This window comes from Dermacentor albipictus, chromosome 2 (genome assembly GCF_038994185.2).
Source record: "Dermacentor albipictus isolate Rhodes 1998 colony chromosome 2, USDA_Dalb.pri_finalv2, whole genome shotgun sequence".
In the NCBI taxonomy this organism is placed as follows: domain Eukaryota; kingdom Metazoa; phylum Arthropoda; class Arachnida; order Ixodida; family Ixodidae; genus Dermacentor; species Dermacentor albipictus.
In genome coordinates, this window is record NC_091822.1 from 92,533,918 (window position 1) to 92,558,977 (window position 25,060).

At 44.2% G+C, this 25,060-nt stretch overlaps 1 protein-coding gene across 4 annotated transcripts in view; it reads left to right on the forward strand.

Moving 5' to 3' along the window:
• LOC135902760 (neprilysin-1-like) overlaps positions 1-25,060 on the forward strand; it is a 108,858-nt gene that overhangs the window by 32,211 nt on the left and 51,587 nt on the right. For all 4 annotated transcript variants that reach the window (XM_065432988.2, XM_065432990.2, XM_065432989.2 and 1 more), the window contains 3 exons: positions 7,924-8,077; positions 12,411-12,500; positions 17,618-17,917. In XM_065432988.2, coding sequence (XP_065289060.1) covers positions 7,924-8,077; positions 12,411-12,500; positions 17,618-17,917 — 544 coding nt within the window. The remainder of the gene's footprint in view (positions 1-7,923; positions 8,078-12,410; positions 12,501-17,617; positions 17,918-25,060) is intronic.

Below are 25,060 nucleotides of genomic sequence, written 5' to 3' on the forward strand. Positions count from 1 at the left end.
AAAAAAAACAGGAATTGTTAGTAATGTGCACACCATACATCACCGCCTGAATTATGGATTTTAGTAAAGAATCAACTTTATTGCGCGAAAACACAGTTGGCGCAAATACGGTTGTCTACTTTCACTGCGCTAGCTTGGCCTCACCGATGCCCTTTCCCGTTTTGCATGTTACTTACCTTTTATCAGCCAATAAGGTAGATAAACTGTCAAGGTAAAGATCTTGTGTGCTTTGAAATGCTTTGGAAGAACACATAATGCATCTCCTATAAATTAGGAGAGCGTTTGACTGAGCTTTTCAAACAACGCAGCGAGTCACCGCCCGAAGCTTGCGTGCGCGGTTGCGTAAGTTGGCTGTCAAGCAAGGAATTTTTGCGATTTGTCGAAGAGGCTTCTGTTGTGAAATACCAATTATATTTAGGGTATGTTTGGTTCTATCAGTGCCAGCTAGGTTGCAGCAATTGAGGTACGATGAGAATTGCACGCATTCCACTTGAAGTTTTACCTTCGAAGTAAATAAGTATTGCCATCGTGATGACTCTGTAATATTGCATGAAAGTTTTATTGTACAGCTCTTGTACAATTGAATTGCAACTTAGGTGTGCGGAAAACGTAGCGCCGAGTGTCTTGCACTAGCTCGCTGAAGCGATGTTTCGACTTTCGTATAAAATAGCGTTTATCACTTGAGGTGGTTCATTTTTGACAAAGAAGATATCCTATTGTTTTTAGAGGAATACCGAATTTGAAGCCTGATCATGTAGGGAGATTTGGAAGTGCGTTGATACATTTATATAACAAATAATTCACATCGGGTTAACAATATAGTATGGTGCTGTTGCCGGCATATATATAAAGATTTAGCTGTTTTGGAATATTTATGAGATTCTTCATCTATACATTCAATAGAAGGGTAACAAAAATAAAAAAAACGAATGTCCACACAGATTTGCACTTCGTTTAGTGTGTGCACATGCAGCAGCCGCCTATTATTAACAATATTGTATGGGAAGGGTACAACGGAATGACAGGGCCAAAGAAAGGCGTGGATGCGGGCATGCTGATTAGGCGAGGACTGAAGTGGCAAAAGGACATAGAGACATGTAAGGAGTATTTATGAATGAGCAGCTCATGACAAAGCAAGAAGATGTGGCTGGGGTTGGCTTACCTATGGACAGGTAGTGATAGCAGACAGAAAAATGAGGAACTGATTGATTGCATTAGAATCAATATTAATGAGTTCAAAAAATCGGACATGGTTATATCACCGGTAGATATGAACGCGTACATGAGTGATTTAGACGGACATACTGATTACAATGGCTCTGTAGTTCCGGATCTGCGCGATTAACAGAACCTTACACTAGTTAAATCTGAGATGAAGTGTCATGGACAAGTAAGATGGCGGTGCGGAAATAGGCAGTCAAGTATCGATTACGCCTCAGTCTCAGAAACTGTCTACGAACGATTAGACCGAGTGATGATACATGAACACGCAAAAGATAGCCAATGTAGCCATTATAGAGGTTTAACTTTGAAATTTAGGAGACGTACTAACGCAAAACGCGAACGAGTATAATGATTATTTCTAGAACTAAATGAAAAGCAAATAGCAGAGATTGCAAGAAACACGGAGAAGAAAGTGTACGCGTTTCCTGCAGTAGTCTGGCAATATAACGAACTGGTAGACGCTATACAGAAGGAGATAAGACAGTAAAAGAAACCAAAACGGTTGGATTGAAAAGAGGGAACGACGTAAGTGGTGAAACAAGTAAATAAAATAAGATATAGAAGAGCGTAAGCAGGCGTCTAGGGATCATCGAGAAGCCAAAAAGTTCGGAGTACAAGAAGAAGAGGTGCTCCTCAGATGGAACAAATCCTAATAAAAGAAAGGCATGGGGAGTGAGCTTGCGTAAGATAAGAATAAGTACACTATTCAGCATTGGATGTATGACATTTGCGAAGGAGGAAAAGGCGCAGCACAAAGTTTCTGGAACCATGTAAGAGCCCTCAAAGCCACAACTAAAGCTTCGCAGATGACTATAAGGATTGAAGACGGTAACATCGTAACCGTCTCACCAGACGTTGCGCTTCGCTATGTCACAGACACTGTTAGGGCTAACGTCGGCGCAAAAGAAAGCATAGTTCAGACGAAAATAAATCTACTATCAACATCGAAGCCTGAGAGATCGATATTTACCATAGAAAATTTAGCTGAAGAAAGGCAGGCGGAAATATCCTTAATAAGAGCGCTGCAACACCCGATGAAGTCCCAATACAACTAATCAAATACCTCAGTGCAGAGCGCAAGGCACTGTTGACTAAAGCCATTGAACAAGTAATTAACACGAAAAAAAATCCGGTTGGACGGGGTTAAATCAAGATGAACCTCCTCTACAAAGGCAAAGGCGAGAAGGATAGCTCTAGCTTCTACAGGTCATTTACTGTAATGTCAGTGTTATATAGACTGACAGTGCAAGCCATTCAATAAGTAATATCGAAATGGGCGGAAAAAATGATGGAGTGTGGCAACTACGGATTAAACTCTGACCAGGCAGACGCTTCGCAAATTTCGTGCTAACTCAGGGCGTAGAGATTTCAGTAGCTCAGAATATACTTCCATGGGCAGCATTTCTACATAAGGACGGAGCCTACGACAACGTAGACAATGACATTTGCGGGGTATTCTCAAGCAAAAAGGCATATATGACAATTTTGTGGAGTTGCTTAGGAGGATACGTATATAGAGACAACCGATCAAAAATTGTATGTCAAGGCGGAAGTTGTAATCAAGTTGCATGAATTCAAAGAAATCAAGCAAGGAAGCCTTCGGTCTCCATGTTGTTCATGCTTCATGTTAAGGCCATAGAAAGACAACTCAAAATAATCACTTCGGATTTGACTCATCACACACCCGCCATGGTTGCTCTGTGTCTATGGTGTTGGGCTGCTGAGCACGAGGCCGGGGGATCGAATCCCGGCCACGGCGGCCGCGTTTCGATGGGGGTGAAAACACCCGTGTACTTAGATTTAGGTGCACGGTAAAGAAACCCAGGTGGTCCAAATTTCCGGAGTACCACAGTAAGTTGTGCCTCATAATCACATCGTGTTTTGGTCCGTAAAACCCCATAATCAAATTTTTTTATTCATCATAGGCGCGCAATGAACAAATGGTAAAGCAGAAGGTACCCGCATTGATATATGCGGACGACATAGTGCTATTAGTGGGGAGTGCAAGATATTTACGTGCACTGGTCGATATGTGTGGCAATGCGATGACAAATTCATCCCTTAAACTTAGGACAGGGAAGTAGGGAAGTATTATCATAATTGAAGAGACAAGTAACAACGTGGTGTCGATTCAAGAGCAAGCAATATAAACACCTTGGCGTTTATAAAAACGAAGCAAATACTTATTTAAGCAACTACCAAGATAATCTGTGCCTAAAATGGAGGTGGAATGCAGCACTAATTAAACATAGGGCTATTCGGGGTAACAATAAATATGAGGTGGTGCATGGAATCTGAAGAGAAGTCATGGTGCCAGCGCTCACATTCGCAAATGCCGTTCTGTGTCTAAAATGGGATATATTGCCGGGTTTTACCGAGCATCGGTGGGCCAGTTGGCTTTGGGAGCTCACGACAAGACCACAAACGATGCATTGCAAGGGGACATGGATTTGGCCTCGTTTTAAGCCAGAGTAGCGCAGACAAAATTTGTTTTGAAGAAAGTCTCAGGAAGACCTATAAAAAATAAATGGACGGCTAAAGTGGACAATATCTATACCTACAAGCGTGAGCTCAGAACGAACGATAAGGACAAGAAAGTTGGCAACTTTGTACCGCGGAATCAAAAGTGAAGATAGAAAACTAAAAGTAATGAGATAGAAAGTGAGACAAACAGAGACAGCGAATTGGATGCACATATGCAAACAAGAATAATGTGAAAATGCACAAGAATGAGAAAAAAGATATTATAAGAGAAAATCTGTACGATAACACGAAAGGAAATGCCTTGCTAATTGTGGCTCGTTTTGGCTGTCTAAGGACAAAAACATACAGCAGAAAATATTCGCAATCAGGTGAGGCACACTCTAATAGAATTCGAAGGGATATACACAAAGTGACCAGTACGTAACGTACAGTTTGCACAAGTGCTTGTTTTTAGTATCAGCCGGTCAGAACTCCAGAAAAGTAAGAAACGTTTATAATATTGGTATAAAGAAAGCAGGGGAGAGACTGATACGACTAAATTTATTACAACCACAGAAAACGGTACAAGTTAGATAGAGAATATTAGAGATGTATACAAGGATGCTAGAAGGACATGCATTGATAGCATACCTGCCTGACTTAAGCAGGCTCAGTGACCATTTGTCCGTGCCTCTTGTCAAAGCGTCCCATAAATCATCATCAGAAGCAGCCAAGCACAGAGCGCGTTTCAAAAAGTACATAAACGTGGACTCACGAACATCTCACTTGTGCTAAGTACGACATTAGAATTAGTCAGCCTTATCCGTCTTGGCTTTCCCTAGCGTTTGATAATATTTGGCTGGAGATTTCTATTGGACTATAATGCTTGTTTTAGTGGAATTTCTTGTAGGCACACAATGGCAAGACTCGACATGTGAAATCGTGCGATTTCGCGAAACAGTGTCAAGGACTTGTTCTGCCTCGCGCTTCTTGACACCTTCAATTGCCGTTTATCGAGTACTGTTCTAGATTTGTGACACGTTTATCAAATTCAATAGCATGCTTTCCAAGAGTTTTACATTTGGTTTGGAATCGTCATTTTAGCTTTTCGGCTAAAGCATATTGCTTTGCTATTTCTGTTAGAAGACATTTAATTTAACAATTATATAGCACTTTGTGAGAATTCAAGGCTTCTGGTCGCAATTCTTTGGCATTTACAGAGCACCTCTCAAGTCTCTCTCCAATCATTCTCGTGGTAGCTTTACTTGTAACTTCGAAACGTCCGTACTTTTTTGACTCTCACGGTGTTATCACAACAAATTCAAAAGTTTAAACTGAGCATTCTTACAAAAACAAAAAGAATGTACTGTGGCAGTGCCAACAGTGCAGACGTGTAACAATATAATTAGCGGTTTTCTCCGCAAGGCGAAGCGTTGATTGTGATTGAAAATTAGTAGACTTCGGTACGAAGTGAGGGCAGTAGTTTTATCGGCCGTATAAACTCGGAAATATTCGCTTACTAACTAAATTAACAAGCATGGTGTTAGCGCGCCCAAGTAAACAAGAACAAATCACACTCGTTCACTGTGGAAACTCCTTGTCAAAACGCTGAAGTGAGGAATCGCGGCAGCAGTAGCAAGCGATACTTCGTGCTCTCTATCGCTTGAACGCAGACTCAGCGGCAAGAACACCGCACGCATGAGCCGTTGGCACACCTCTACACTCAGCATATTGCAATTGCTGTACACTATTGTTGCCAGAGTACAACGCAGCTCCCTCATCCCCCCCCACTCCCTCTGCTTCCTCGATCTACTCATTGGCGCACGCGAGATAGTCTTGGTAGAAAGAAAGCAGGGGAGAGACTGATACGACGGAACCCATTACAGCCATAGGCAGCGGTACAAGGTAGATAAAGAAGATTAGAGATGTATACAAGAGTGCTAGAAGGATAAGCATTGATAGCATAACTGTGTGATTAAGTAGCTTTAGTTACGATTTGTCCGCGCTTCTTTTCAAAGCGATGTCAATAAATCATCACCAGCAGCAGCCAAGCCCCGAGCGCGTATCAAGGAAAGCATAAACGCGGACTCACGAACACCTCACTAGAGGCGCTAAGTACGACATTAGAATCAGTCAGCCGGAAGTGCAGCTTCCTTATGCAGATTACCTTCCCGAGTTGTTAGAAGGCAACAAACTGTGGCGCGCAGAATGGGAAGGACTGAGTGCAGCAGGGCTTACGGAGACCTGACGCTAAAATAAACAGCAATTAGGCTAGATGAAACACTGCTGCCTTTTTGTTATCGCGATAGCAAGGATATGGAATCTCCAGGCGCACTCCTGCTCGCCGCCCACGTCGCAGTGACGTTTCCTATCAAGTCCAACCACGATGACATCGTCGACGTGCCCCGTATCCTGTAATTGCGAGTGAAAGCTCGCAAGGGTCAGCCGACCAGTGCGGCCTAATTTCCCGTGTTCAAAGGAGGAGAGGGGGGGGGGAGGATACGTGCCGTCTTCCGTCTAGCGCCAGGCACCGGTGGGAGGGGAGGGACAGGACCGGGCGAGTGGAAGGGTCGTTTTACTCTGACGGCTGCTGCATACGGCGCAGCAGTCCTATATTCAAAATGATTTGCGATGAGGACGACGTGAGTTGTCGCGCGGGTGTCATCTTAAAACAGAGTGCGCTTCGTATGCGCGGTGCTTTCCACCCTTAGTTCTCATTGAAGCGAGACTCATGACGAAGGTGAATTTGCTAGCTGCTGCTGCCGTGGTACCTCACTTCATGTCTTTTTCTACCACTCTCCTCTGGAATCTGTTAATCCCATTCCCCATCCCTATACAGGGCAGCATGCCAGCTGTTGTATAAGCGCCGGCGAAATTCTCTTTTTCTAATAGTCTCTCTCTTTCTATCTTGGACCACGAGTATTTGAATGTATATATGTAATATATATATGTTTGTGACACGACAGACTACCTTCCACTGGTCAGTGATTGTTAATTGCTATATCGCCTTTGATGCCATGACCAAGCTCCTCTGTACTAAAGCTGACATAGCTACAAAAAAATCTAGAAATTGTTTTTTAAATCGTTCTACAAACTTATCCTTACGCTTGACATAAAACCCCTCAACCGTCTTTTCGACTGAGTGCATACATTTATTATATTATGGCCTGTAGACAACTTGACTTTGACACCGTACTTACCGACTACATTTACGCACTCCTCCGCGGATTCGTGTGCACTAGTTTGTAATCATGATTTATATGCATGCGGAAACGTGCATTGTTTCTTTTAACGTAATGTATATTCACGTCTCTCATCTTGTTACTTTCTATGCTTTGTCCTGCCGCGCGAGAACTCAATACCGCGCTATAGGTTTGGCGGCTTAGAGTTAGTGTACTGACTCAAGTGAAAAATCTGAGCAAAACAAGCATCAACTGCGAAGGCGCCCGCACTGTTACTATTTTATATTTTCGTTAGGCTTAAAATATCCAAAATATGCCGGAACAAAGGGCCTTTGCAGGTAGCACGTAAGTTAGGAGAAAGCGTAGAGTTCATTGTGTACATTTTCTTGACAGACCCGATGACCATTTATGGGATTAGGACTCAAAATTTACGGTGCTTGAAATGGTGTGTATGCAGGTGCGTCAACTAAATGACGCCACTATACTGAAGGAGGCTCCATATCGCGTTCATGGCGCTGCTCGTCTGAATCACCTTTAGTATCCTGCATATGCGTGCCTGCGCAAAGTAGCAACATGCGGGTGCCCTAGCCGTTGCCGATTTCAATGCACGGACGCTATCGTCAGTTTCTCCTCTAGAGTTATATTAACTCTTATGAGTTGAGGAGTTCCAAAAGTGCCTTATTTAATCCCTGGTGCGTGCAGAGCGCAATCGTCTCCGAAGTCTTTATTATTGGTGCAACTTTCATTTTGCCAGAAAAAAATAAAAAAGCTCATAACGTGTGCGAGCGTTCTTCTCACTTGTTGTGCCCAGTCCATTTCCAAAACGGGGGGTAACGCTGCACGACACTCTAGCCCCGAGACGCGCGGGGTCTCAGTGGATCATCAGGAGCTAGAAATGAGTGCCAAATTATTTTGTTGTTTACGTAGGGCTTCGCTTCCAGCGGCTGACATATGCGTTGCTGCAAGGTGCTGCGCTAACTTGACGTGTGTTTCCTCGCCGTGGCAGGGAAATTTGGAACTATTAGAGACATCTTCCTTTCGTTTTAATCCACAGATCGAGTACAGCAGAGAACAAAAGGAATGGATGATTCAGCGGAGCAGCGAAGATGATAACTTTGACTATTACGCACGTCATCTCCAGCGGTACGGTGTCAACCCTCCTGAGGACATGCAGCTGGCCTCGAAAATAATTGGATACGAAAGACAACGTGAGACGTATTCACGTGCTTTTTTTTTTCCAGGGTGTGTACAGTAGCGTGGATAGCGCAGGCGCTGCTTTGAGCAACCTCTTATATGTAATTCTCTCAGAGCGAGCATCGTTAGCATGTTGTGACATAAGCTTTTATATTATTTTTATTGCCTTATCTTCCTACGATATTCCTAACAAGGCTTTACAACGTAAATTAGATACCTTGATCATTTTCTTATAGGCAGATATTCCAAATAAAAGATAAGACCTTCGGCGGTGAAGTACTGAACATTGTAAATAAAATCCCGTGAAGGTGTGTTTCCTCGACGGAAGTGTGTTTTCACATTCTAAGTGTAAACGCGTCAATGCTCTGTCCAGGGGACCTGTTAGCATCGTATCTAGCTTTTTTGAAGTTTGGATCTTTTCAAATCTGCACCGTGTGCTTAGGCGGTGACACTGTCTTGTTAGAGTTCCCGGTTTTAAGAAAGAGTGCTTCCTCTACTTTTCCTACCATTGGCTATTTAGCGTTTGTTAGGACCAGTCGTAACAGGAACAATCTCTAGCTTAATTAAAGCCATCTGCACTTGCCAATTTCCAAGCCAATGCTTCGGTCCCCCACCCAATTTCTTTATGAATGTAACAAGAACCGGGTGAAAATGTTTTGTTTAGACTGGATCAACTGGATCAAAGTTTAAACACAAATCGCAGTATTTATATCCGCGTTACTGCATAACTCGGAGTCGTGTTATTTTGCATCACGTCAGCAATTTTTGCGTTCACTACACGTACAAATTTACCAGATGACCAGAAGCCTAAAAAGAAAGACACCAATGACAGTATAGGGGAAATTACATGTAGTCATTAGGTGACCTAAAGAAATGATAAATTAATGGAAAGTAAAATGAATGAAGAAACAACTGGCAGCGGGTGGGGTGCGAACCCACATCCTTGAATTGCGCGTGTGATGCGGCGCCCATTTTCATCCACTTTCTGGGGTATTTATGTTTACCTACTGGAACTAAACCTCGGAGCGTTATGTGAGCCGTTTGGTGGCTTCTTGTGGCATGACTATTAAACATCGGGCTGTCGGCTTCCATTGTACTCCTTCATTACACAGCGGGGCCTCGAATCCGGCAGCATTGATGCCTTCAGGCGTATATGTGAGGTTACTAACCAGTTGCCTTCACCTAAAGAAAACAAAATCGCGTATACGTGAAGCCTGCGACAAAATGCGATGTTCCACATCCACCGTTAATGCTGTGAGGTGTGGCGCTGGCTGACACTCCCAGGTTTAGTTGTAGTAGGCAAACAATAATACCCCAGAAAGTGGATGGGAAAATGGAGCCGCGGTAGCTTCTTCGTTAAGGGCACCGCACGCGTACACTCGAAGAAAAGTTTACACCCTTTAACTGGTATCTTGCCACACAACAATAAATGTCATCTATCTGGTGCGCATTTCCTTTCGTTAACGCTGCGAGCCCGGTACTTCCCAGTAACGGATGGCATGCGCGTTATCAGCATGACATAGCATTGCCGACAGGAAAGTAGCAGACGCGGCGTTTTCAAGAAATGAAAGCAAGCAAGGCAGATGACGATTATTGTTGTGTGGCAGATATACACCCCAAAAGGTGTAAGCTTTTTTTAGAGTGTATTGCGAAGACGCAGGTTCGTGCCCCACCTAAGGCCAATTGTTCTTTCATGCGCTTTCGTTCTCATTATAGTAGCATTTCTATTATTCAATTGGTAAGTGCAGGAAATTTACCTATGCTGTTCTTATTGCCGTTGTTTGTTGGCTTATTATGATATGACTCATAGAAGCGGACCCTTAGTTTCTTTTATTCTCGTTCAAGCACAAAGTTGTGTTCGCACATTAGTCGTAGTATTCCTACATCCCCTTAAAAAGCTCCACCATGTACAAACAAATATTCGTAAAACAAGAACAAAGTGGTGTAGGCTGAACTTATCTGCTTATTCGAAGGGTAGTTAAGCACTATAATTTTACAGAATTCACATCCGCAATATCAGGTTATCTTTGCGGAGTCCATGTGGCACAGTATATAATGCGGGTATCACACTGCGCACTTTTGATCGAGATCAAGCCTGTTCTGGATCGAATTTCTCGATTGTGATTGGCGCCTTTGCGCAAGCTGAGTTACGGAGGCAATCGCAGTTGAGTATTTCAAAGCCGATCGGGCTTGATCGGGATCTAAACAGGTCGTGTGGCACCGGTATGCCACTAGTGCAATTATGTCAGTGAGAAAGTCGAAAGCAACAAACTCACTTCTGAAACAATGAGATATGATGCTATTTCTGTCCACGAATTAGGGCAATTTGCGTTGTTTTGTTTTGTTTTCCGTAAGAACTCACAAAAGCAGGGTGGTCTTCTGTTGCATAAGATTGACGCGGCAATGCAAAAGCTTCTGTTTGTGTCACACAATAATAATTTCCATGTAAAAAAAAATATGACTGGCCTCTTATTTACTGTAGCCATTCGCTTCCAGGCAGGTGTTTTTAGCCGGAGTCGGGAGAGGTTGCCATCCGAAATATGCTTCGGCCACCGCTAGTACCTCGCACTTTCCTGAAGCGTATTTTTATCACAGTTCTTCTGACAGGGAGTCTCTATACCTATAAACAATATTTATTTAGGGGATTGTAGTGCTGACATGCCAAATTATTACTCGATCATTAAAGTACACTAGCGAGTACATTTCCACTGAGAACGTTCATATTTCTATAGCTATTGCCTGAGTAATACGAAACTACTCACGATGTCTGCGAAGTTTTGCGTTGTTCATGAATTCATGTGCAATATTCAGTAAAATTTTGTATACTACTGCCACAACTCTCAAGCACTCAATTATTGTACGTACGTTAACACCTGACCCCCGGTAAGGTATATTTAGGTGCTTGTTATATTTTGTTTTGTTTTTCTCCTTGTGCGCTGTATCGTCTACTTTGCTGTCTCTGTGCAACGCAGAAGTCAGGCATTTTCTCGAACTTTAGCCGTGTCTGCCTGGACAATGAGGTTGTGGCCTTTTATGAAATTGAGCAAATAAAACATACCTACATAGATAAGTAAGTAAATGAATAAGTAAATAAATAAATGTAGCCACAATGAACGAAACTCTGCACAACATTGAACACCAACCTGCGCAGTGCGCGCTTGTTTTTAGTGCATAAATCTGTTTGTTCATTAATTTCAAGGCTACCGAGCGTGCGCGAATAGGAGAGTGTTGGCTGTTGTTGGTTGCATGCGTTGTTATGGCAGGACAAATTCATTTGGGCATTCTTCATTTCCACCTGCAGTCAGGCATCTCCCAAGCACCAGGAAATGTCTAACTTTGGCACCTCTCGATTTAGGTGGAGAAACCATGCTTGTTTTTTTTTTATGCAGCTTCTAGACATTCAGCGTCCTGAGAGACAACGCAATCGCAGCATGACACGGCTGCTCCTCTGCAGTATTTTGAACACATGCTGTGTGCACTCGAACATAGGTAGATGCAGTCAATTTCGTCTCCTTTTGTTTTTGCACCCACCGCCATGTCTCCTATGCGTACGTGCCATGTGTTTATGTCACAAATGTGGTTGTTTAGGATACAACAACGCTTTTTTTTTAAATAAGCGCCTTTCGATTTGGATCTGTTGCCCACTTTTTTTAATGTCTCAAAGATAGCTCAAATAAACGAATTGAAAGAAAGTTGAAAGAAGCAAAATGGCTGGGGCAGCGAATGAAGGGCTGCCACAACAGTGTGCTAAATACCAGTGACCATAATATTAGCACAACAGCGAAGAGCCGATCACAAACTGTCCATTGAAGGGTTCATGTGGAATTAATGTGACCTATGTCGTCACTCTGGTTGTCCGAGAGAAGACCCTCAGCAAGAAGCGAATGTTATGGACAGCCAGGTGGACGTAGTACAAAGCCTTTTCATTACCATTTTGCAGCCGCTTTCATTGTGAGCTGCTTCGTGAGATTGAGGATGGCGGTGCAATGTTGTGGGCAATAATTTCTTTGTGTGCGTGAGAAATACGAACGATGTTACGCACAGTTTGAATAGCTAATGAAAGTTTTTTCTTGATCAGAGGTCTAGGAATTTTCCATCGAGCACAGAGCTGCCGTGAACTCTCGATTCATGCGTCATCCCTGCTGTTGCTTTTCTATTTTCTGAGGCTATCTGCCTGTATGCCCGCGTCTAACCTGTCATACGTCAAATGAGTCACCGTTTATTACTGGCGCTTGGAGAGCCTCGTAATCATATACCTGCTCACTGCAGCTGGAATATAACAAAATGACCAGCTTATGTTTCATCATATTTATTGTTTTTGAATCTTCTGTCTTCTTCATTTTCCAGTTCGACGTATTGCGATTAGCCAGAAGAGATTCCTTGATTATATACAAATTCGTTTCCTCGGCAAATACACAAAGCCATACGTTACGTCAGGTACGTGGAACTGCTTCACTAGTTTCCCTACATGCCTGAAAAAGAATTGCTCCGCAAATTTCGAGACATTGCTTACCGCAAGCTAGTGATGGTTCATTACACTGCACACTTCAGAGAAGCCATAGGGGCTTTGATGTCAAACACACCAGCCAAAAAAGGCGACCCTCAGCAAATAATTTTCAAAACCTTCAAGGCATTTATAGCCTAAAAATGAATTTCAAAGACAGGTTGTGCGAAAACAGGTTTATCTGCCTTAGCGGCATTCGAATTGTAAACTGAGAGCAACTAATGATATTGAGAAAATATTAAATTAGCCCAAATTTACTGAGAGCGAACATTTTGTCATAGCACCTTAGGGCGGACTGTGCGTTACAATGCATAATACTTTGTACGCCTCGACTTTATTTGTGGAGATACAGCAATTATCCTACAAAAAGGCGATTTGGGGCCTTTTTCGAAATTTTTTTGTTAAGGGTGTACACGTATCCTTAATTACTGGGTTGAATATTTTCATGAGTATTATGTCATAGAACTTGGCTAAACAGTTTTGTCACAAGACAACAACAATATATTAGAAGAGCACCCCCGAGTAGAGAAAATTGCACTTCGGCCATGTGTCTAGCTGTAATTGCCTCATTAAGGTTCTTAACCTAAAGACTAGAGAGGCTGCGTGTTTCATAGAACCCATAACACGTAGCCTCCGAAAGCTAAACATAGTAATTTTCGTTTTAGGCGACGAAAGTTAATGAAATTTGGGTCATACATACGGAGGCGTTGGCCGGCAGTGAGTGCATCATCGCTGGAATACACGAATTAGGTTGAAGGCAAACTGTATCTACTGACCATGTCTTTTTCAAAATGGTGTTCTAAATGTGCTTCAGGCTGCCCTGGCTTCATTTAAGCCCCCTTCATCTCAAGTGTCGAGTAACTGAAATTGTTAAGCTAGAATAATCATTTAGGAATTAGGGATTTAGAATCTTATATACGAGCAAGCATTTTTCGTTCTTTCTTTTTTTTGCCGAGCGAATGAAAAAGGATCGGCCATTTTCGTGATGTATTATGCAGAAAATAACTGTTCAGTAGACAGGGTGGTCCCCTGTCTTTACCTTAGGTGGACGGACTGGTCACAATCGATGTAACACACGCGTAGTTCGGTGTGAACGAATGCTGGGAATAAATCTTTGTTAAATAGTTTGTCATCGTTAGAGACTGCCTAGACTACATCCCAGAATATGTACCAGGGCTTAAGCTTAATTTATTAAGATTTTGAAAAAACATTTATTAGAAAGTTGAAGATTGTACATTGTTTTTAAGAATTTTTTTACGTTCTGCCACAAACATTAATACGGCATGTTTGTGCCATGAAATTTTAGCGCAATAAGCACTGGCTGAGAATTTCACCCAGATCGCAGTCTGTCCGTCCGTCCGTCCGTCTGTCCGTCCGTGTGTCCGTCTGTCCGTCCGTCCGTCCGTCCGTCTGCGTCCAAACACTTTCAAGGCCCCTTGGTTGCGGTGTAGTTTATGGTCGCATTGGTAGTATATCACGTTGAAGTGTCGAGGGATCATTTTTTGAAACCTGGGGCCCTATAACGTAAAACTATTCGAAAATGTTTATATTCCAATGCACTGACCTCAAAATTGCGTAACCGCCGAGGCAAGCATCGGGTGGTCACCCGCAGGGTTGTCTGACCAGACCAATTAAACGCTCTGCTCGTTCATAGGAGGTCACTTCTGCTTGCTTCAAAAACGAATAGCTTTGCCTACGCTGAGCGACGTGTTTTATTTAATTGGCTGACATTAGTTCAGGGGCACGCTCAAGAGGAGAGGGATTTGATATGACCGAGCCACTTCACTGAAAATCCATAACCGGACGAATCGGGAGGTGCCGGCGTCTGCGATTGGTCCGCTTTCCCTTACTTAACTCGCGATGGTTGGTTGAAAATCGCGGCGGCATGCATCAGAAGCTTAATGATGACGCTAAAATGAATCCTCAGGAAAAAATAGTTGGCAGAACGAGGTCTTAAACGTGCCGAAAGTTACACGGCCATGCTATTTTACACGGCCACGCATAAATTTTTATTATACGCAAATGAACCCAAGCTTTCCGGTAGGTGCGAGTAACCAGTGCCTGGGTGATCGGTGGCAGCCATCTTTTATTTTTCGGAATGGGGCAGCCTGCGGCTATTCAGAAAGAAACTCAGTTTTGTTCGGCGTAATAAGGCATCCTTAACGCGTACACGTCACTTTGACGCGGTGAGTTATTGCGGTTCTGTGACGTCGCGTAAGAGGCAGGTGAATTGGGTGCAGCCCGAGAGCCTTTAACCAATAGCCGAATGCTAAGGGCGAAAAGACGTCGAATCAGAAACAACTATTTTGGTTTTCTTCGCTCAAATCATGCATAATTACAGTGCACACGTCATATCCGATGGCGAGCTATGGCGGTTTTTGTGACGTCCCGTGACTGCTAGGCGAAGTGGGGGCGGTCCAAGAAAGTTTTTGACCAATCGCGTAGGGGTGATTGCAGAATTGAAACGGACAAGTTGGGAATAGTTTTACGTTATAGCGCTGCTGCCGCTGAACCAGCTTGAATCATTTGGTATGTCACACTGGGCATATGCCACTATTCAATTGAAAAACTACTTTACCATATCTGCCCTTCAGGGCATCATCATACGAGCGTCACAGATATTCAACTGTCCGCTCGGTATTTATATTCAAATGTGCGCCACACGCGAACTTTGTGTTGCTGCCGCTGTGTGGCAGGACTTGTCCACAAGAATGTGCGGGCAGGGCTTGGCTACATTATACACCGCATACATAAGTTATTTCTGAAGTGTCAATACGGTGTGTTTCTTGATTCAAGATTCATCGCATTAATGTAGACACTCATCCTGAGCTGGTTTCTGCCGTAATTCCTTGCGACATCACGCAACAAAATGTTTATCTGTTGATGGCAGAACTGTCAAGTGTTTAGCGGTTAGAGCAAGCATTCTAGCACCATAGCACGCCCATTACTATGTTTAAAATTTCTGAAAGAGAAAGTGAAACAATTCATGGCCTTGTACCTTCTGCAAAACCTAGCAAAAGAAGGAAATCACTGCAGAACCCACCTCACGACGGCTTTCGACGGCAATACGCTAGTATGCAATCGATATAATGACACAAAGTCTTTCCACTATGGAAACGAGTAATGTAAGAAGCGCGCATTTCGGCGAAATTCCTCTTTTAGGCTTCCTTTAGAACTATTGGCGGCATCTAGCGCCGTCGCCTCAAAGCCTACTGCGTGGCTTCAGAAATCCAAAGGTCGCGGGTGCGTGCGAATGCAAAGAAGTGTGTCATGCGGCAACCGAGCTGCTTTCACGCGCTTCCTTCTCGACCCGCTGGGCCATCAGCGGCACTTTCGAGAAGTCCGGGCACGACCTCTGAGTCGAAAAGCGTGGCGCATCTGCGCGCGCGAAGGTGCGTGACCCAAGTTGACGAGCGGTTCGCCGAAGAGTTCCACATGTCCAGTTGTTTGGTGGCGCATTTCGCTATAGCGTCGGCGTGAAGGACATTCATTGTATCACTGAAAAGTGGCCTATACCTAGTAAATCTTTGGTTCAGCTTGCGAAAGTGTTGGGCTGCCGTCCTTGAGCAGACCATGTGACAACGTTTCGATTCCTCTCAGCGTCAGACAAATTTAAAGGATCTTTTGCATCATTATAGAGCTGAACATTCCAAATTCAGCGTATCTAGTTAGCTAAGTTGACGTCAAAAACGTTCATTTAAGTGCGGCGTGTACCTGACATGCCTAGTGGCACAATTCTTGGGCCGCTAGGCATGTACTTATGGTCGTGACGAAGCTTGAGACGAAGACGAAGCTTGAGCGACCTGCAAATTTTTAAGAAAGGAAAACGAATATGTACCTAAATAGCATAGGTACATCACTGCGCATGACGAAGATGAATGAGTCACCGATTGAATTTTTTAGAATTTAACGTGGTTGCTAAGATAAATTAGCTGTGCCTCAGCCAAGGCCATGGAAGGAGTGTTGATGCGATATGCACCATAGGCTGCGATATTAGAAGCCCCACAGATATCCTCACAATAATTTTGTGGAAATCTCATCGGTGCCTCATTCTTCTTGGTCATGCGCAGTGATGTGCCTGTGTTTTGTTTGGGTATATATTTCTGTTCCTTTCTTAATAAAGAATTCCCTCGTCAGCGAGCGCTGGTGTGTGTTGCCCTTCCTTGTCCTTCGTCTTTTCGCGCTGTTACCCTGCCCAGTATGTATCGACTAGCTCAAGCCTTCACGGTGTTGCAAAAGATAATCTTGCTCATGGGGTTTACACAGTCAAGCATTTTTCTTCCCTGCGACTTTTCGATCAAGGGGTAGCAAACCAGTGTGTGCATTGTATTTTGGGCAACAGTATAGCGGTGAAGCTAATCACGTTAGTACGCACTGACTAGTAGTTCAGCGTATCGCAACATGTGAGCGCTCTTACACACAGATCCCAATTAACTACGTACAATTTAAGTTGTCGAGTTTTTTTGTTGCCTGATGACACAAAAAAGTGCTTGCTTGACGAATATATAATAAAGGAAGTTACGTAGAAGGGACTTCGTAGTATAGGCGCCAATAACTAATATGATGGTGTGATACCGCGGCGTCATCTATGAAGCGAACAGATAATACAGCCAACCAAAGTACAAGTGAACGTGTTTGTAGCTTGTAATGGAATTACACGAAAAGGAAAGAACACGACTTGCCATGCGTGGTGACCGCACCCTCAGTCTTGGTACTTATGTTCACAAGATAACAACAACCTGGCAGTTTTAGCTAAAGCCACTCAACATTATGGCGGCGAATGTAATAACAGCTTTAAACTTAGCAGATACTGGCCGCCAGTGTTAAAAAATGGCAGGATGCATTTTTCGTCTGCTTTCATTCCTTTTTATCTAATCACCTCTAGACTTCAATTAAACACTACAAATACTTTCCTGTATGCTTGCCTTGCTATATTATTCTTGGCTTCGTATGGTTGTACATAAATATCTAGGCCCCTTAGTTGCTTTTGTTCTCGTTTCTACACTAACGATAAGCTCTTGCCGTTTTCTTATCCTTTTGTACTACCCAGATGAATGGAGCACCTTTATTTCTACATACACCAACGGCACCTATAATGATTTAGACTATATTAAACATGATCCACTGGCTACCAATATTCTTGTGAAGCTGTTCCAGAACAAGGCTGTGGGTGAAAACGGACTGAGATACCTGGTTGCCTGGAGCATCTACCGGCAGCTGGTGACGTATACAGTGCCAGAGCTGCTCTTTGGAAGACGTCGTGTCACCAACTCGCGCGTGAAGTCAACTTGTTACGAGCTTGTTGGAAAAGTGATGCATCTGGCGGTGAACAGACCCTTCTTTGAGTCACGTACGTCTCATAGTTTCCAAACTTCTCAGGGTATTAAGCAGGGAACGAATTTCTTGTAAAGACTTGCGGAAAGCACTATTGGGGGCGAGAAATTACGGAATCGCCGCCTGTCGGATGCACCCCGCTTGCGTAGTATGAGGGATCACGCGGCGTGCTCCTCATAGGTTTCGCTTGCGGCGCTCAATAAAAACACCACGCGGTAGCCCTCCTGGGCATTTATGGAGGTACTCTCAAGACGAGGGAAGTTTTTGATTGTAGATATAATAATCTTGGGGAAACTGCAAGCACAGAATTGTTTACAGACGCTATCTCGTTACCTAATACGCACATTGAACGCCACTGGGCGCGGTCGCCGCGATGGAGTCTCCCGAACCGGCTTCTTGCGTGAAGGGTAGGCAGACGCTGCGTGTAAACTATGTGAAATATATTCTTATAGTGGTCCGTCTGTATAACCAAATGGGGCATAACAGAGTGAAGCCTCAATGCAGCGATCGCACGGGTTCGCAGCGATCGACTGCGCGTCTGCATGCATGTCCGCGCAGAAAGTTTTGCTTTCGCTGTGAACACGTTTTCGCACCGTGCGGTGAGCATTAGGCCGCAGCATATAAGCATATGACAGCACACAACATTGTTGCCGGGACGCTGTCAGAATTGTTAAAAAATAATTTAGTTGTATACTTGGACGCCTACAGCGACTATGATTTGCTGTCGCGAGGATTAAATCTTTTTTTGTCTTCTGAATTCTTGGACATTTCAATATTATTTCTTAAGTTGCATCGCACTGTATGTTTATCGGTCTTCTCAGCGTGGATTTCCCTCTTCTTTTTCGTAATCCAGTGCAATAATTCATAACACATCATGACCATATGCCATGCCTTTTCTTTTTAATGCGCGTCTTACCGCTCCCTTTCCGTTCCATGGAACTTGCCAGTATCTAGCATGAACACGTTCATGGAGCAAACCGTAATGACAGCCGGGCCGCGGGCGCTGGCGAGTGTCTCTCTCAGTGGTCGTTTTCTGCAACTCACCGAGCATTGCGCAGTCCCGCGGCCGTAGCAGAATTGTTCCTCGCGTCTGTGCTTACTGCATACCCGAGTTTTATAAGCCGATGGATGCCTACCGGTTCTAAGTTTCGCGAGCCACGCTTCACGCAGCTCCTTGCCCTGCGGTTACCTGCGAATAAGGCTGACACCGTGATCCATTGCGTACGTCCGGCACTGCGACACCGAGCAGTAGCCTAGTCTGCTGCACGCCTCCAAAGGCAGCCACTACATATTTATTTATTTATTATTTACATGTAGCTTACAAGCCTTCGAGAAGGCATAGTTTAAGGGGAGAAATACGGTACCATATTAGTGTGGAATCGGGAAAGAAATAAACATCAGCGTAATGAAAGGAGTACGCACAGAGCATGGAAAATTAATACATTAGCAAATACAATACGTAGAGCAATAACAATAAATGATAAACAACAACATAATAGCACAATAACATTGTAAACGTTTTTGCATGTTATACAGTAGTAAGTATTGTAAAAAAAAAGGCTGTGGCTTAGCTAAGGTTAAGCCCAGGATGCGAAGCATACTAGCCTTTAGTTTAGTTGTTGAACCACTGTTTAGCCTGGTGAACTGCTGTTGCTTGGCTATATTTGGTTCGGCTAGACGAAGAAACAACTCATGCGTTACTCTGCTTCGCCTTCAAGAGAGGAACGCGACAGCGTTCCCGTCGACCCGCCAAGGGGTGTAAGACAATGGGCTACGGCGCAGCGACTACGCGCCCCGCATTGGACGCGGTGAGCGTCGAGCAACGCAGCGTTCGGCGCAGCAACGAAATGTGCGCCTGAGCAAGCGACGCACGCCTGAGCTTTAGAAAGGGCTCGTTTCTAAGGCAACACCGCCTTCACTAGAGGCGCTTTTGTACCGCTTTGAAGCATCGTGCTTTGAAGCATCGGCTCAGTGGTAGCGTCTCCGTCTCACACTCCGGAGACCCTGGTTCGATTCCCACCCAGCCCATCTTGCAAGAGTTGAGCCAAAGCCACCTAGAAAATCAGTCTCTGTAGCACGCCGCAACCTTCGCTTCTCATTCCAACGAGCAGCTCTGTCTCCAGGAGGCATCTCACCTCGTGAGAGTCTCGCAGAGAGGGATCTTAGCTTATATACCGCCGCGACGGCGCGAGCGACGGCGCGAGTTGGAGCCCCGTTTCTCCTGTGTCGTGACGTCACGGTGTCACGTGGTATTGAAGGCGACACTGCCGCGCCTGAGGAGCTGGGTTGAGCTCTCGTAATATGCTTCGCATAAAAATTGGGAGCATTGAAATTCTATTTGGGAGCACTGAAATTGAAGGTATTATAGTACTTTCAAAGGTTGTCAAGCAGACACCCAAGGGGGTAGAGCCTCACCACTTATTCAGAACCGCGGCGCAGGTGGGACTTTAAACTTTCGTTTCCAGCTCGCTTCGGCGCTTCCGATGCAGCCGACGCGGCCGCTCTGTCCATAACATCTTTCATGCCACGTCACGCCGACAGTGGCGCCTGCCTTTGTAGTGGTGGAGCTCGCCCCGAATACTGTCCCAAAAGAATACCGTATTCGCACGACTCTACCGCGTCCCCGATTGTAACGCGCAGTTATATTATCCCCAAACATCCAAAACAATTCATTGGTGCCGATTCTAGCGTGCACATAAAGTAAAGAAATTTGACTGGACGCTCACGTAATAAACCAACTTTATTGACGGAAATTCGCACACAACCGAATCTTCGCGGCTAGTCGCTATTGGAGTCCGACGACACCTCCTTTTCGTTGTCTACCGACCTCAGAAAATCATCATCAGGGCCATGTAATGCGTTAGAAATGGCACACCCACAGCAAACTGGAAAATTAAGACTCCAAACAAAGGCAGAAAAAAGAAAACGTCCATTTGATGGCACTGTGCTTAGCCACCTTGCACTGAGCTTTTGATTTTAGTAAGGATTGGATTCATGTTTTTTTTTTTGAGCAGAATTAGCTGTTATTGTAACGCGCATGCAAATTTGAACGCACATCGTCTTCAAGACATGTACGCACTAATTAAGATCCGGCAAATACGCTAATTAGGATCCTGAATAAGGGAATTATGCCAATCGTGGATTGAAAGGCAACAGCTATAAAGTAGCTTCAAAATATAGCTCCCGCATATTTCTATCTGTGGTCTACTTGACAATTTCTGACCTACCGACCGGCTGTAGCTGACTCCAGCTTCGCGCAGACAATAGAGGTTTGGCACGGGGCACTTCACTCTATGCATAAATTACTAGTGCGCTCAAGCTTGCCCAAGTGTGCATAGCCTTTTTACCCTTGCAAAGGAGGAAACTGTTGCATTTCATGGGTTCTCCGAGCTCGTTACTGCTAGTCCATTCATTTTGGGCGGTTACGTAACGCCGTTAGAAGCTAGTCTTAAAATGTATTATAAGTATGTCACTCGAAGAAAATGAAGTATTTGTCAGGCAGAATGTGGTAGAGGTCGCCCTCGCTAAGCGACAGGAATAATTTAAGATGGAATAAACTAAACATTTCATTCTTCACAGTTTTGTCGATATAAGTGCATAATTATCTTCCTTAAAAAGCAGTGCTTCGTTCGTATGCGTTCCTGAGTTTTCAAGAAAAAGTGTTTCATGATCCTTGACTCCGCACCCAGTGGTCTAGACGTCCAGATCCCAACCCATTTATCGGCAACATCCTTCACGGATCTTTTACTTTGCCGCCGATGTTTATTTGGGCGGACTACCATTAACGTGTTTAAGCATACCTTCAGAAGTTTGCAATAGTGATTACAATTATGAATATACCTGCTGCCGAAATGACTGTGCTCTCGAAAGCGCGTGCATGGTGTTTATCAGATATTGAAATTCGACGTTGTCACTGTGGGCATGTGGGGCAGTGAGGTGGCGACAAAATCTCATTATCAGGGCTAAAAATATTCGCTTACTCTCTGAACAGGCTTTAATTTTTTACTAATAAAAATAAAAACACACTTATTTTTTTTTACTATATAAAAACGACACAAAAATAACTGACGTTGAAAAATACAAATACTTAGGCGTCACACTCACTAACAGATTCTCCTGGTCAGACCATATTTCCCTTACATGTTCAGCAGCTTTGCGCAAATTAAGTTCTTAAAAAGGAAAGTTAGAAAGGCACAGGTAAACACCAAAATTTTAGCATATAACACATTCGTGCCATTGAAACGAATACGCGGTGGTTGTATGGAATCCTCGTACCAAAAAGTAAATCATGAATTTGGAACGTGTACAAAGGAATAACGTTAGATTTATGTTTTTAAAATATAAAATAGAGGAAGCCCGGTCCTTATTCGAAATAATATTAGAAATAATATTATATTAGAATAATAATAATAATATTATATTATATATATATAATATTATATTATTAGATATTAGAAATAATATCAGTTCAGTAGAACACAGACGTAAAGTTTGTCGTCTCCAGTTTTTACATAGCATAATAAATGGAAAAATCGCGCTTCGAATGCCGCATTATGTAACGCCTCCTATTGCACGAAAAACAAAACATAGACACAACGTTTTCCTTACACCATTTGCTAAAACAAAATCTCACATGAATAGTTATGTCCGCGTACTGTAAACGAATCGAATGTCCTCCCTGTTGACGTACTTCAATCGGGGAACTTCACAAATGAGTTGGAAAACTATATGTCACATAACATAACACAACCTTACGCAGTATTTCTATTTTCTCGTTATTTATGTGAAATTTCCTGTATTTTGTTATGTTTAGTGCACGATTGTTCTGTGGCACAGCGTTTTTTATCCACATATAAATTAAAATGGGCAATTCCTTTTCTTGTAGTTGCTGCGCTATGGCAAGCATTTTGATTTTTGTAACGTGGCTGTGGGCTGCATCCTTTTTATGCACTGTTTATATGTATATTTTTGCTATTATCTTTCTCTCAATTGTGATTACCTTGTCATCTGTATTGCCCCTCCTGCATGGGTGAGTATGTTGGCCTGCAGTATGAATAAATAAACAAAATAATGAAACAATAAATAAAATATCAGAAGGTAATCATGTTTGCGGGAATAAATTTCGTCTGCTACGGTTCGTAATCATCAACGTCCTATCACGTAAGGCGTACTTCATTTCACGGATTGGGCTTCAGCGCCTTTTTGCTAAATAAATATGCTTTGGGCTAACATGCGCGTGTTCTATCCATAGTCCAACTAGAAATGAGGTAATACATATGGCACTTGGTATATAACATCACTGCAGATGAAACATACATTCCAAGCTATTCGCAATATGGCCATTGGGTCGTAAAAGTCATGTACGACCATAGAATAAACAAAAAAATGTTATGAAGCTAAGGAGAACGCAAGTTTGAAGAGACACCGCAGAAAAACAACGGTCACATGAGCTGCAACGGGCAAGCAACGGCCGCAGCGCACTCTGTGTCGAGCCGGTGGTCGATAAAATGTGGCGCTCTCGATGAATGGTGGCAGCGCGAGTGCTCTGGGAGGACGAGGAGGAGGAGGAAAAACGTTTATTTAGCTCTAGAAAATTCTATGAATTTCGCGGAGTCAGATGGTGTCTTCCATCTTCTTGGCAATGGCCGTCTGCCCCTAGTCCAGGGCTCCGCTGGATGCCGCTGCCAGCTGGGCCCATCGGATCAGTCCCAGTTGGACGTCCTGAAGGCCGCTGGAGAGCATTCCTTCCCATTGCTCCGCACTCGGGTTTGGTATTATTGGTGCCGCATTTGTTTTCTGGCAGGCCCACGTTATATGGTAGAGCGTGGGTGTGTCCTGGCACCATGGGCATTTGTCACTGTATTTTGTGGGTTGTATTTTGCTGAGGGTGTTTAGGTTGGGATATGCACCCGTCTGTAGCAGGCTCCAAGCTACGGAGTCCTCTCTAGTGAGAGACCTATGCGGCGAGGGGTACCGCTTCCTGCTGCCCTTATAGTGATTCAGGATAGCCGAGTATTCTCTGGGGACTGGCTCGGCTTCCTCGAGGTCATTGCCGGAGGGTGCTCGGTATGCAGTGTATCCTCGGGCTACCCTGTCGACCTCACGGTTGCCTTCCACGTCCGTGTGACCCGGCGTCCACATTATCGTGTGTCTAATTAGTTGTTCTTTTTCTGGGTTTTTTGTGTGGGGATCTTCTGAGCGGAGTATGCGGAGCGCTCTGTGACCTATTCTGCCGAACATGTAGTTTCGGCATGCTGTTTGGGAGTCGGTTAGTATTGTTAAGGACCGCCTAGTCCGATAGCCCTCCGCTGCCGCTAGAGCGACGGCCGCTTCTTCAGCCTCGACTACCGTGCAGTCCCGTAGAGATGCGCTGACGATTTCTCGCATATCCGAGTTTCTCACCACCGCTACTGCGTTGGGGTTGGTCTGTCTCGCCCTTCTGGTATATGTGGCTGCGTCCACGTATACCGTTGTTGCCTGGGAAGCTAGGGACTTTTGGATGTATTCGGCTCTCGCCTTCCTGCGTTCTTCGTGTAGGTTGGGGTCCATGTTCTTGGGAATGGGAGCCACCTTGATTGTTTTTCGTATATTGTCCGGGATAGTCGCGGTTCTTTGGGTTTCTTGTATCGGTTCGCTGCATCTCAACTTCTGCAGAAGTTCCCTGCCAGACGGAGTCTGTTGAAGTCTGCGCAGCTGAGCAACATGTTGTTCCTCTCTGAGTTCTTCGAATGTGTTATGAATTCCTAGTGCCAAGAGCTCCTCCGTGGATGTGCATTGTGGTAGGTGGAGCGCGGTTTTGTATGATTTGCGTATGATCGCGTCTATCTGCTGAACCTCGCTCTTGATTGGGTTGTAGTACGGGAGACTGTAGGTAACCCGTCTGATCACCGGACTCCTAACCAGCTTTAGCGTGTCTTCCTCTCGCATGCCTGAGCGCCTGAGGGAGACGCGCCTTATCATGCGAGCGACTTGAAGAGTTGATGTCTTGAGTAGAGCGAGAATGTGTGAGCAGCGTTGATTCGACTGTATCCACATGCCCAAATTTTTTATGAGCGTTTTCTCCGGTATTAGCTTTCCCTCAAGGTAGACGCCAAGCTTGAGCTCGTCGCTAGTCGGGACCGTGCGATTCTGTTTCCCTCTCCAGACTCTGAGCAGCTCA